The sequence below is a fragment of the Girardinichthys multiradiatus genome, chromosome 3 (assembly GCF_021462225.1).
Source record: "Girardinichthys multiradiatus isolate DD_20200921_A chromosome 3, DD_fGirMul_XY1, whole genome shotgun sequence".
Classification (NCBI taxonomy): Eukaryota; Metazoa; Chordata; class Actinopteri; order Cyprinodontiformes; family Goodeidae; genus Girardinichthys; species Girardinichthys multiradiatus.
In genome coordinates, this window is record NC_061796.1 from 45,571,121 (window position 1) to 45,585,337 (window position 14,217).

The following is a 14,217-nucleotide window of genomic DNA, read 5'->3' on the forward strand; positions in this document are numbered from 1 at the left end:
CCTTTCAGAACTCCAGGGCCACTGTCCACATTGAAAGAAGGTCGTGTTGTTAAAGGATCTCGGCCTAAAAAGAAGCTTCTGCTCCAGAATCGACTGTTTTAGATTGGACTGAAATGAGCTGTTGCCCACATAAAAAAGCTATTTGCCTTCAGAAGAAAAGTTTCATGGACATGACAAAGACTGAGCTGTTTGGTTTCAATGGTGAGAGGTATGTTTAGAGGACTCAGCACTGTAAAAACTCTGTACTAACTGTCAAGCATGGTTGTGGCTGCATTATGATGTGGGGCGGTTTTCCTTCCAGTGGCACAGATGCATTTAACAAAGTGGATTAAATAATAAAAGAAGAGGACTATCTCGAAAGTATTTGATTTTAAATCATAATTCTTTACCAGTTATGACTTGGAGTGGTAAAATCTCCAGCCAGGATGATGCCAGAAGCTCGATAATGTCTGTAAAAAGTGTATGGTTGAGATGCAGCTGACAGTCCAATAATAACAGTCTATTCAGTAGGACTATCAGCTGTGTACTGTATCCACCTCCTGCACAACACAACTGATGGTCCCAACCCCATTTATAAAGCTTGAAATCCCACGTATTAAACCTGACAGGGCACACCTGTGAAGTGAAAATCATTTCAGGTGACTACCTCTTGAAGCTGATCAACAGAATGCCAAGAGTGTGCGGAGCAGTAATCAAAGCAAAAGGTGGCTACTTTGAAGAACCTAGAATATAAGACATATTTTCAGTTGTTTCACACTTTTTTGTTCAGTATATACAGGTCCTTCTCAAAATATTAGCATATTGTGATAAAGTTCATTATTTTCCATAATATCATGATGAAAATTTAACATTCATATATTTTAGATTCATTGCACACTAACTGAAATATTTCAGGTCTTTTATTGTCTTAATACGGATGATTTTGGCATACAGCTCATGAAAACCCAAAATTCCTATCTCACAAAATTAGCATATTTCATCCGACCAATAAAAGAAAAGTGTTTTTAATACAAAAAACGTCAACCTTCAAATAATCATGTACAGTTATGCACTTAATACTTGGTCGGGAATCCTTTTGCAGAAATGACTGCTTCAATACGGCGTGGCATGGAGGCAATCAGCCTGTGGCACTGCTGAGGTCTTATGGAGGCCCAGGATGCTTCGATGGCGGCCTTTAGCTCATCCAGAGTGTTGGGTCTTGAGTCTCTCAACGTTCTCTTCACAATATCCCACAGATTCTCTATGGGGTTCAGGTCAGGAGAGTTGGCAGGCCAATTGAGCACAGTGATACCATGGTCAGTAAACCATTTACCAGTGGTTTTGGCACTGTGAGCAGGTGCCAGGTCGTGCTGAAAAATGAAATCTTCATCTCCATAAAGCTTTTCAGCAGATGGAAGCATGAAGTGCTCCAAAATCTCCTGATAGCTAGCTGCATTGACCCTGCCCTTGATAAAACACAGTGGACCAACACCAGCAGCTGACACGGCACCCCAGACCATCACTGACTGTGGGTACTTGACACTGGACTTCTGGCATTTTGGCATTTCCTTCTCCCCAGTCTTCCTCCAGACTCTGGCACCTTGATTTCCGAATGACATGCAGAATTTGCTTTCATCTGAAAAAGTACTTTGGACCACTGAGCAACAGTCCAGTGCTGCTTCTCTGTAGCCCAGGTCAGGCACTTCTGCCGCTGTTTCTGGTTCAAAAGTGGCTTGACCTGGGGAATGCGGCACCTGTAGCCCATTTCCTGCACACGCCTGTGCACGGTGGTTCTGGATGTTTCTACTCCAGACTCAGTCCACTGCTTCCGCAGGTCCCCCAAGGTCTGGAATCGGCCCTTCTCCACAATCTTCCTCAGGGTCCGGTCACCTCTTCTCGTTGTGCAGCGTTTTCTGCCACACTTTTTCCTTCCCACAGACTTCCCACTGAGGTGCCTTGATACAGCACTCTGGGAACAGCCTATTCGTTCAGAAATTTCTTTCTGTGTCTTACCCTCTTGCTTGAGGGTGTCAATAGTGGCCTTCTGGACAGCAGTCAGGTCGGCAGTCTTACCCATGATTGGGGTTTTGAGTGATGAACCAGGCTGGGAGTTTTAAAGGCTTCAGGAATCTTTTGCAGGTGTTTAGAGTTAACTCGTTGATTCAGATGATTAGGTTCATAGTTCGTTTAGAGACCCTTTTAATGATATGCTAATTTTGTGAGATATGAATTTTGGGTTTTCATGAGCTGTATGCCAAAATCATCCGTATTAAGACAATAAAAGACCTGAAATATTTCAGTTAGTGTGCAATTAATCTAAAATATATGAATGTTAATCATGACATTATGGAAAATAATGAACTTTATCACAATATGCTAATATTTTGAGAAGGACCTGTAATTCAACATGTGTTAATTCATAGTTTTGATGCCTTCAGTGTGAAGCTACAATATTCATAGTCATGAAAATAAAGAAAACTCTTTGAAATGAGAAGGTGTGTCCAAACCTTTGGTCTGTGCTGTACGTTGGAGAACTCCAGGGAGGCTTTTTCTCTCTGTCAATTTCTTCTCCTTTGTTGTGTTACAACAAGGAGTTTCTCTCATCATCTCTGCCTGCAGTTCTTCCTTCTGTTCATCTTTCATGTTGCTTTTTTTAGAGAATGCAGCAGAAATAAGCGGTGCTTTGAAGTGAAGGGTTAACGCATTCCTAAAAAAGCTCTAGAATGTAGGTTTGGTGATAATATTCATTAGTACACTTTACCTGAGATGAACATGAGTTTTCCTAAAAAATTTGAGTGCAAATCCAGTTCCAGACACAGTTGTTGGCCGTCCTGGTAAAACGATGGAAAAAGCCTTTCTAAATGAATCTTTAATTACAGTTGCATAATCTCACACTGAATATTTGGGAATAATCCAGCCTTTAATCTAACTAAGTGGCACAATTATTGGTAGGCCTACCTAACTATTACTTTAGGTTGATCAGAGTATCTAGGAATGTCTGATTAATAATCTATAATTTTCTGTTTCCCTGGAGTATCAATATGATGTGATACAGACGCCCATTTCCTTTAGCCACTGGCTACTAGCTGGATAATTCAATTCAGTTTTATTTATAAAGCGCCAATTCACAACACATGTTGTCTCAAGGCACATCACAAAGTCAGGTTCATACATTCCAATTAATTGTAACCATTGAACAGTTCAGTCAGATTCAGTTATTTATTCAAATTGGATAAAAAGTTTTTCTATCTAAGGAAACCCAGCAGATTGCATCCAGTCAGTGACTTGCAGCATTCACTCCTCCTTGATTAGCATGTAGAGACAGTGGAGAGTGGCTGATGTTGACTTTGCAGCAATCCCTCATACTGAGCATGCATGTAGCGACAGTGGAGAGGAAAAACTCCCTTTTAACAGGAAGAAACCTCCAGCAGAACCAGGTTCAGTGTGAGCGGCCATCTGCCACGACCGACTGGGGGTTTGAGAGAACAGAGCAGAGACACAAAGAGAACAAAGAAGCACTGATCCAGGAGTACTTTCTATGGGAAGGAAAAGTAAATGTTAATGGATGTAGCTCCTTTAGTCGTTTCATCTAGAAAGAAAGAACAGATAAACTCTGAGCCAGTTTTTAAGGTTAGAGTCTGAAAGAGAGCACATAGAGTTATTCACAGTAGAAGCTCAGTCAGTAGCCATGTCTAGGAGAGAGAAAGGGTTAAACACTGAAAGACAGGGCTTTGTGGATCATCGGTAGAGGGTGAGCATTAAGTTGTTGCCAGCAGAAGTTCGGATGATTCCCCTCTCCAGAAAGGTGTCACAGGTAGAAATAGTCAGGCCAGGTGTAGCTTCTAGGAAGAGAAAAGAAAGAAAACATGAAGTTAAAAGCTGAAATAACAGCAAATAATGCAAAATTAGAGAGTAGTATGAGAATGTAGCGAAGAGGGTGAAAGTGGTCATTATGTCCTCCAGCAGCCTAAGCCTATAGCAGCATAACTACACAGATAGTAAACCTGCAGTCTGAGAACAAAGTGCTCTGTTAGGAACATATGGACCAATCAGATCTCTGATGTATGATGGAGCTAGATCATTAAGGGCTTTATATGTGAGGAGGAGAATTTTAAATTATATTCTGAATTTAACAGGGAGCCAATGAAGGGAAGCTAAAATAGGAGAAATATGATCTCTCTTTTTAATTTTCATTAAAACTCTTGCTGCAGCATTTTGAATCAGCTGAAGGCTTTTAACTGCATTTTGTGGACATCCTGATAGTAAAGAATTACAATAGTCCAGCCTTGAAGGAACAAATGCATGGACTAGTATTTCAGCGTCACTCCTGGACAGGATATTTCTAATTTTGGCAATGTTCTGGAGATGAAAGAAGGAAATCCTAGAAACCTGTTTAATATGGGATAAGGATCCACATTTATGTTACCATAATCCACAGTGATTCTAAGGGAGGTAAAACATCTCAAAAGCTCACTATTGGAGAGCTGCAGCAAATAGTGGCCTCTCAGGGTAACCAAGTTTCCATAACAACCATTGGATGCTATCTATTAACAGACTGTCTGTTTGGTAGGCATGAAGGAAAAATCATTTACTGGCCTACTGACACAAATGTGAACCTGTGGAGATTTCTAAACTACTGGGACTTTAACAGGAACTGTCTGCTTTGGTCAGAAGAGACTGAGATTGATCCTTTCTGCAACAAACCCCTTAGGTGGATCCAACATTTAACAAAGGATGAATATGTGAACGGGTACTGCATTGGGTTAAGTTAGGTGGTGGATCTGTGATACCGTGGGCTTATTTGTCTTCCGAAGCTCTTGTGAACCTGGTAGAGGTTGGGTCATCACTGGGTGACGTCGCGGGAGAATAGTTTAAAACTTAGATGAACATATAAATGGTTCATCAGATGCAGAATCAACTTCCTTTCATGGGCGTCTCCGTCCCCAGAAGACCTGAGGGTAGAGCTGAAGAGACGTGAGAACCAAGAAGTGAGAAGTGTGGACCCAGAAATTTAGAGTAAGGCTTTTATTCACCTTTACCAAACGGCCGATTCCAGTGGTGGGCCCCCCATGGCCATTACTATCAGTGACAGTAAAGGTAATGTTTACAATGTGTGGAGGGGAAGTGAGCGCAATCAGACCTTATAAACAACAAACCCTGCCACATCTTAGATTAGGCTTCAGACAATGAAACAGAAAACTTTAACTTGTGTTTAAAACCTGTGTTTGAAATCAGAGGTGGAGGACCGGGACATGAGCTGTGTGGTGTCCAGTCTGATCCAGGTGATGTGCGACCCCCATTATCGGACCCAGCATGGCTTCCAGGGCCTGGTGCAGAAGGAGTGGGTGATGGCCGGCCACCGCTTCTACAGCCGCTTCAACTACCACCGAGACAGCGACAAAGAGGAGGTGAGATCCTGAAACGAGACCCAGATAAGAGCATGAAAAGACCCTCAAGTGGCAACATGAAGCAACACTCTGCAGAATGCATGCAAATCAGGGGCTTATCAAAATGTCAAACAGCAGCTGAAGTCCCCATAATCCCTCATTATTCATTTTCTGACTGGTTCCACTTACAAACTCAATCCCAATGAAGTTGGGACGTTGTGTAAAACATAAGTAAAAACAGAAAACATTGATTTGTAAATCCTGCTCAACCTAAATGCAACTGAATCCACAACAAAGACAATATAATCTTCAAATTGATCAACTTTATTGTTTTTTTTTTTGCAAACGGTCACTCCTTTTAAAGTTGATGCTTGCGACACGTTTCGACAAAGATGGACAGGGGCAACAAAAGACTGGGAAAGTTGAGGAATGCTCAAAAAACACCTGTTTGGATCCTTCCACTGGTGAACAGGTTAGCTGGAAACAGGCGAGTGTCATGATTAAATGGAGCATCTCTGAAAGGTTCAGTCATTCACAAGCATGGATGGGGCGAGGTTCACCACTTTGTGAACAACTTTATGAGCAAATAGTCTAACAGTTTACGAAGAACGTTCCTCAACGTACAGTTGCAAGAAATTAGGGGTTTCATCATCTGCAGTCCAAAATATCATCAAAAGATTCAGAGAATCTGAAGAAATCTTTGCATGTAAGCAGCAAGGCCGAAAACCAACATTGAATACCCATGACCTTCGACCCCTCAGGAGGCACTGCTTGATGTACTGAAGTTGTACAAAGCTCCAACAATTAGTCGTCAGTTCCCAAACGCTGATTGAGTGTTAAAAGGAAAGGTGATGAAACACAGAGGTGAACATGACCCTGTCCCAGCTTTGTTGGAATGTGTTGCAAGCATCAAAGTCAAAATGAGTGAATATTTGAAAAAAAACAACAAAGTTTATCAGTTTGAACATTAAATATCGTGTCTTTGTCATGGATTTAGTTGCATTTAGGATTTGCCAATTATTGTTTCACATAATGTCCCATCTTCATTGGAAATGGGGTTATACCCTTCTCTCTAATCTCTGTGTTCTTCATCTCTCCTCTTTGTTCCTGCAGTCTCCAGTCTTTCTGCTCTTCCTGGACTGCGTTTGGCATCTGTGGTTCCAGTTTCCATCACGTTTCCAGCTGACGGATGAGTTCCTGTTGGCGCTGCACGACAGCGTCCACCTGCCGCTCTTCTCCACCTTTTTGTCGAACTGCCAGCGGGAGAGATGTAAACGTTCCCAGGTACTGAACACCTGAGACAAGCTAGTTTGTATCGACCAGGCTCAGAACCAGAACAGATTTTCTGACTCGTTTTTTTTTTTTTTTTTCTTAACTCTTCCCAGAACGTCGGCCAATCCTACACGCCTGTTAACGGCTGGCGGGATATACCAAGTCTGGACTCTTTGTCGGATCCATCAGACCCTCCTCTGCCTCCAGTTTGGGACTGGGCCCTGCAGTACAGCCAGGAGAGACAGGACTGCTTCAGCCAACCTGTCTCCCCGATGCTCCCGCTCCAACCGCTGCTGAACGGAAACCTCAACACCAACCTGGATGCACACAGGGTAAATGTTCTGAGCACCTGTAAATCACATGTAAATCTGAGGTGTTGGCGGCAGCCGCTCACATCGTTGGGAATCACATCCTCTTCAGTGCCTTGACTTGTTGTGAGAGACCACTGCACCCTCTGGTGGTAGGCATCAAACAAGAATCCTTCGCACCGTTTGGAAGTACAGCAGCTGCAGGAATAGTTAACTGATTCATTTGGGGGAGCAGAGCCACTCCGCAGCGAAAAGAGTCAGCTAAGGTGGTTCATCAGATCAAGATATCTCCTCCCACAAGAATGAGATCCTAAAGTCACTGGAGGGAATATGTCCATTTTTGTCTGGAAACACCTGGGAATGTTGTTGAGGAGAGGGATATAGTGGACCTGTTGCCTTCTCAGCCTGATTACAGATAATCAGAAGAACATGGTTAGATTCTTACCTACCAGATTTAAATGTGAATAGTTCTAATGTAAACATAGGATTAATTCAGGTATTTATGGGTCATATTTTTGTGTTTTATCATTCATGTTTGTAATCTACATTAGAAAACAATGTAGCTTTTCTTTTTTTCAATATTGTTACCAAAATAAAAAAAATTAGCTTGAATTTCCTAATCTGAGACGCACCAGAAAACGGTTCTACTAAGAACCCACCAACACAGACCTGTCGTCAGTCATGACACGGAAATAGTTTTAATAGTTACCCTGGTAAAACTTCCAATGGTTAGAATTACCGTTTTAAAATGAAATAACCTTTAGAACTATAAGTGATTTAAAAATAAAAGTGAATAAAAAGGTTTTTTCTTGTGTGTCTCAAGCTGTGATCATTATCAGGCCGAGCATTGAATGTAGCTGCATTCTGGGCTTTATGACCTTTGGTTTTTGACCTTCCTACTTGCTGAAGGGAAACAACATGAGTTATTCTCTGCCTCCAGCAGCACAGTAAATGTAGGGTAACTTTTAGGTAGATATTTGTGGCCTTCCGAATGTTCTGGTTTATCTAAGTTATTTGTGTTGGACTACCAGCATTGTTGCCGAAGGTCAGATGAGCGTCTACTTTTAGAGACGACGCAGCAGATTAAAAAAGACAACTTCCTGTAAAAAGAACCTCAAGTATACTTGCTGCACCCTCAACTCTTCACTTTAAAATGTTCTGAAGGATCTCTTACAGCTCGGTGTTTGAACTGCAGTAATTAGTCTGTGACATCATTCAATAAAAGGCATTTTTTAAAATGTAAATATATCTATAATTTATGCGACATAGGTATTGCTAGTAATGTTTCTGCATCTATAAGGATGCCCTTTTATTTTGTATGTGCTGTAAGTACATATGTTGATGGAAGAATAGTAATTTAAAAGGATAAAATAATTGTTTTGACTAAATTGATATAATTGACCATGACTAAAGTATTGAACATTGTCAGGAAAGATGTAAAGAAAAGTGAATAAATAAATAAAGCAGGAGGCAGAAAACATCATGTCTGTTCAGTTCAGGATTAAGAGAAAGTAAGTCTTAAGTGAACTCTGCCCAGAGCAGCTGCTTGTGTTTCCGTTATATTAGTTGAAAGTTTTACTGACTGAATCTTTTTTATTTCTGCTCCTGTCTCTGCTCTCCAGCTGGCGGACACCATCCCCGGCTCCGTGTTCCTGCTCTCCCGGGGTACCTTCACCTGCCCCGCAAACCTGCCTCCCTGGCGCAGCGGCAGTTCAGGCGTTTACAAAAAAAGCCACCGGAGGGCGCTGTCCTCAGAGAACGTGCCTGGCCTGGAGAGGTTGCTGAAAGCGTGGGCCATGGCTGAGTTTCCCAAGAACATCCCTGCCACCTCTGGACCCAAGGGACCTCTGGATCCATACGAGCCCCTTCTGCCCCTCCTGATGGGTCCATGCATGAGCCTGTGGAGGGAGTGCTACCTGCGGGGCGCGCTCCATGCTCAGGTATGTGCTAGGAGTTGTTGTGTAATGAGGAGTGAGTTGGTTTAGTTCAATATACTGTAGAAATGGAAAAATGAATATGAGGAACACTGCTAAATATTTCAGGGCTGAGTGTCCAGGTGTGGACTTTGTCCTCCATGATGCTTCCTGAAACCCTAAAATCTGCTCTGTATGATGTTCTGTCACATCGTTACTGGGTTTTCAACAGAACGTTGCTTCTTAGAAATGCAGATTAGTTGGAGCTGCTGATCAATAACTCCCAGTATGGATGCAGAAGAGCAGAGGCTTTGTGGTACGTCTAACATCATCAACATGGCGATGATAAAAATAGTCCAGGGCCATGTGGGTGGATGCCGACACCTATTGCACACGAGCTGCGGGGGCAATCTATTAAACTGCTGACAGATCCATCTCATGTTAACAGGAAGGGAAACAATCCAGCTCATAAAAATAATTTTTATTTCTTTCTTGGGTTTTCCTCAAGATATTAGAGGAACACAAGTCATGACAGACCGCTGTTAACACGGGGCTAAACCTCTGCCTCAGAAATTCTTTGCTACACGGTCTGTTATGTATTAAGTTTAGGATCCTGTAAATGTCTGAATGATTCACAGGTTAGGGTTTCCTCTGAAAATGCTCAGGTGATCCACTAAAAAGATATTAGTAAGCCTGGAAACATGATGTTTTAAACTCAGAGGTGCTCTGGGTCCAGTCCTCCAGAGGTGCCTGTCTTCCAGAGTTCCTATCTTGACACTTTTATATGCATCCCTTCTGAAACACACCTGAATCAAATAGCTAAATTCCCTCATCAGCATCCTGCCATCTAGGTCTGCAGACGCCTGCTAACGAGACATTTATCTGATGCATCTAAAGGTTCCAGGTTAGTAGCTCTCCAGGACTGGACTCGGGCACACCTGTTTGATAAGGAAAGTGATTTTGAAATCCAACAGAAAATAAAAAGATTTCAAAATCATTTTAATTCATTCTTTAAAGTCTCTAAATTCTGTTGTTTTTCTACCGAAGGGAAAAGAAAGAGCATAAATGAACATGTTGTTTGTTGAGGCACTTAAAATCCGAACACAGTCGGACTCTTTAGTATTAACGCAATAATGAATAGGGCTAAAAAATAACAGTTTAACTTCATGTTTTATTATTTGAACTGCTAATCACTAGTCAGAGTTGACTCAGGGAAAATTTTGATCACTAACTGCTTGATTTGTGCATCACCACCCAACACCACTTTAAAGTGTTAGGTTAAAGGTCTTTTATGGTGCTGCTGGGAATTGGGACAGTAGAACATAAGATCAAGGATGCTGATGAGGAAAATGCAGAAGAAACGCAAACAGTGAAAGCTGCATCAATACAAAGTTTTTGTCTATAGTATTATTATTTTGTTGTGGTTTGTTTTAACTGGGGAACTTTTTTAATAACTAGGCAGCAAGTGGCAGAAATGATGAAAGCTGTTTGAAATCAGGCTGACTGCTTCCTTTACCAGAGTGAAATCACTTGCAGTCTTTATGAGGCTTGAAATGAACAAAGTTGGGTGTGAAAAGCTGCTTGGACTGGCTGATGGTGCAAGATGGAGTTATTTATATGCAGCTGTATTAATGCATGCAGTATTTGTTTGCATACATACGAGCAGTGTTTCCATTTCTATTTCTACTACGGTGTGGTGAGAGGTGAAGAATTTCAAGCAGCTGCTGGTTAAACAGGGAACTAAAACTTTTTTAGACTACTGCAGCTAACAGGCATCGTGTGTGTTAAGATGAAATGATAAAGTCAGAGCATGGTATTATCTATAGAAATCTGCAGTGAGCCAACGGGGCAGAACTGCACCGTGTGAACTTAAATGAACTCCATAGTCTCAGTAGAGGAAAGGCATTCAGGGAGACTTTAGTCAAAACTAATATTTTAGTTTTTTTTTCTAAAAGTGGACAGAATTTCACTCAGATTGTGTTTTAGAAGAATGCAGAAAATTTCGTTGGTGTTCTTTGGAGAACCTTGACGAAGCACTTAAACCTTTCTGAAATCTCTGGCATTTAGTCTCATCACAGATTCAAGCATCGGTGTATTTTATTCAGATTTTGTGTGACAGACCAACACAAGTAGAGCATAATTGTCAAGAGAAAGGAAAATGATGCATGTTATCAAAAATGTGATGTGCATTAGTATTCAGCCTCCATGAGTCAATACGTAGAACCACATTCCAGTCCAGTTACGGTACATCTCCATCAGCTTTGCTCATCAAAAGATTTGAGCCTTTTCTTCTTTGCTAAGTACCTAAAAGTAGCTGGACTTTGACTAGGCCATTCTAACACATGAATGTGTATTGTTCTAAAGCATTCTATTGTAGCTCTGGCTGCTTGTTTTAGGTCGTTGTTTTGCTGGAAAGTGAACCTCTGTCTCAGATCTTCTGAAGCTCCTAACAGGTTTCTTCTGAAGTCGAAGGCAACTGGACTTATTCTCTTGTTTCTTCAAAATGTTTCACCTTTCATCCAAAAGGCTTCTTCAGTTCTGATGATGGGTGAAATGTCTTCAAGAAACAAAAGAAGAGGTCCAGTTAAAGGTACACCTGTTAGAAGCTGCAGAAGATCTGAGGTCATGGTCACTTGGGATTGTGATATCCTGGATGACTGAGAATCGACACTATCGTACTACTTTGGTCTATGTCTATTACATAAATCTTAATAAACTACATGAAACCACAGAAATTTCCAACAGTCATATCAGGTCTAGCAACATATTTCACTTCAATCGACCTTCACCTTTAGAAGTGTCGTCTCTTGGCCCAGTTTGGGCCCAACACATTTCATGTTACAGAATTAAAGTTCCTGTGGTGTGTGAGACAAACTGACCCTGCAGCTCTCTCTCCCCAGGCCTTCTCTCATCCCGTCTCGGCCAACAGGCCCCACCCCGTGGACCGTCTCGCTCAGGAGGTGCAGCAGCTCAAAGATCAGCTCGCCCAGCTCTCCACCAGCAGGAGTCCCGACCAGCTCACCGTGACAGCTGAGACCCAACGAACTGACACCAACTTAAACCAGAGCACCAACAACAGCACCTTCCTTTACTCAGCGCTCAGGCCCAGAGCAACGCCCCCACCTACCTCCACCAACCAGCACACCTCCAGGGGCTCCTCCTCCGCCTCGGCTCCGCCGTCGAGGCCTACAAACAGAGACGGCAACAAGCACTCCTTCCTTTTCGGACACACTGCTGTAGCAGAAGCTCGGTCGGACCCTCGCTACCATCCACCACCCAGTACCGCCAAGCTGCCTAAGAGCAACGGGCCGTCGCTGACTTCCTGAGATCAGTTCCTGACTCTTTTCTATTCCTGGATTGAGACCAGTAACTTTTAAACCAGTATGAGACTGAGATATCGCTCAGTGCTGCCCATGGGTGGAAAGAGGCCTAAAATGACCTGAACTGATGTAGGAAATAATGAGTAGAAGAGCTTCTAACTGCTCTTTGGTGTCTGTGCTGTACAGAGATGCAACAACTGTTTTGTTCTTAATATAAAATCCGACTCAACAGAAATGCAAAAAACCAGCCTGCAGCCGAGGAGTGGCTGGCAGGTTATCTTCAAAGCGGCACAGTTCTGGAAAAAGAGGACAGGAAAAGTTCTGTTTTTAGCTTCTTATCCACACTGTTCAGATAAACTTAGAGACACAGAAGCTTTCAGTGCTTTTAACCTCTAACCTGTGTGATTTTTCAATATGCAAACAGATTTGTTCCTGTCGACATGGCAGAGATGGTTTCTGAAAGCTGTCGGTACGACAACCGGTAGCTTTAATGTGGAATTTAGGACATGAGAGCTATTTTTGGTCTCATATCCCTCCGTCAGTGCATTCTCCAGAGCAGTGTGAAGGCCTACGTTCACTTCACAGTATTAAATGTGTCTGCGGTCACAATTCAGATCATTTTACAGGGAAAGGTGAAGAATTTGCTTCAGTCATTGTATTATGTTGTAGAAATCTGGTTTCAGGACGGTCTGTTTTTCTAAAAGAGACTAATCAATATCTGATCTATATTTAAACTACATCCCTAATCTGTCATTTGTCTCATCACATCTTGAGTTTAACATTCAAACCATCCTCTGGGTTTTTGAGTTTACTGTCTGAGGACCCGCACTATAGGACCATTTCACTGCTTTTTTGTACAGATCTTCTCTGGTTTTCTTTCTGGTGTCTTTAAGAAATCTATTTAGTGTCGAGTGGTGCAGTCTGGGTTTGATACATCTACATGGGAACATCAGTTTTAAAACGAACCAGATCAAAATTGGTCCAGATGCCAAAAAAACCAGTGAAATTGCCCTTTATGACAACTGACTCAGCAGCTACACTCATGCAGATAATAAAACCAGACTTCTGCACAAGCATGTAAGATAAATCTTTTGAGATTTGATAGAAAATTCTAGAAATTTGTCTGGAAAATGATGGAATTTTTTAATGTGAAAAGTGTTGCAACTTGGTGATATGAGTGTTATTTAGTAATTACGGATGTAAAATGTGGAAGGGAGTCATTTCTGAGCAAGGTCAGTGTTATCCTAATTTAATAAGAAACAAAAAGATGCCAGTACTGGCAGCAAAGGGAAGCTTATTTCTTCTGATGTTTACAGTTTCATTTTTTTGCCTGCTTGTTTTAGTTTGTAATCGATTGCTTGCCCGGGGCTGAAAATGTTCTGTCCCGCCAATAAATTTGCTTGAGTAATGTATTTGTCCTTAATTTAAAAGCAGGAAAATAGCCATCAGTCCTGATCTCATCCTGTCGGACGGTACCTCACTCAGATCTGACCTTTATTAGATTGTTGTAAATATTTAAAACATAAAAACGCTACGAGCATTCCAGCGGTGATGCCAACCTGTTTGTCTTCCACAGAAACATGTTGCCCCTCACATGGAAATTTTTATTTGATCTTTTCACACCTACTGCTCTGTATTCATTCATTATTTAAAGTTTTTGGTACAAGCATCCTTTAAAATTTGCCAGGTGTAAATATTGTTTTTGGGGGTTTTTTTTGTACCAGCATGTTTTGCTCTTGTTTCTCATTTCTGTTGATGGAAAAGTGAATTTCCCAAAATAAAACCCTTGTACACAGGCTCACAAACTTTATTTTCTAACAAAATAAATACTTACAAAATGATCTGGAACAATTAAAGTAGCATGGCATTTTTACAGTAAAATCAGGATTAAAAACGGACGCTTACACGCAGGGTAAAACCGTTAAGAGTTCAAGTGCAAATTTTAAAAAAAACAAAGGTCAATACTGACAGAAAATATCCACTGCAATTAGCTTCTGTGAAGCCTCTCCAGGTCAAAGTGACCAGAGAGCCGTTTTCT

The 14,217-nt window shown here is 41.6% G+C and overlaps 1 protein-coding gene across 1 annotated transcript in view; it reads left to right on the top strand.

The window, feature by feature from the left end:
• Positions 1 to 13,975, top strand: part of mtmr11 (myotubularin related protein 11) — a 49,863-nt gene extending 35,888 nt beyond the window's left edge. The window contains exons 13-17 of the mRNA XM_047361198.1: positions 5,215 to 5,387; positions 6,480 to 6,650; positions 6,752 to 6,970; positions 8,569 to 8,886; positions 11,760 to 13,975. Of these exons, the coding sequence (XP_047217154.1) occupies positions 5,215 to 5,387; positions 6,480 to 6,650; positions 6,752 to 6,970; positions 8,569 to 8,886; positions 11,760 to 12,185 (1,307 nt within the window). The 3' untranslated portion in view covers positions 12,186 to 13,975. The remainder of the gene's footprint in view (positions 1 to 5,214; positions 5,388 to 6,479; positions 6,651 to 6,751; positions 6,971 to 8,568; positions 8,887 to 11,759) is intronic.
• Positions 13,976 to 14,217: the final 242 nt, after the last annotated feature.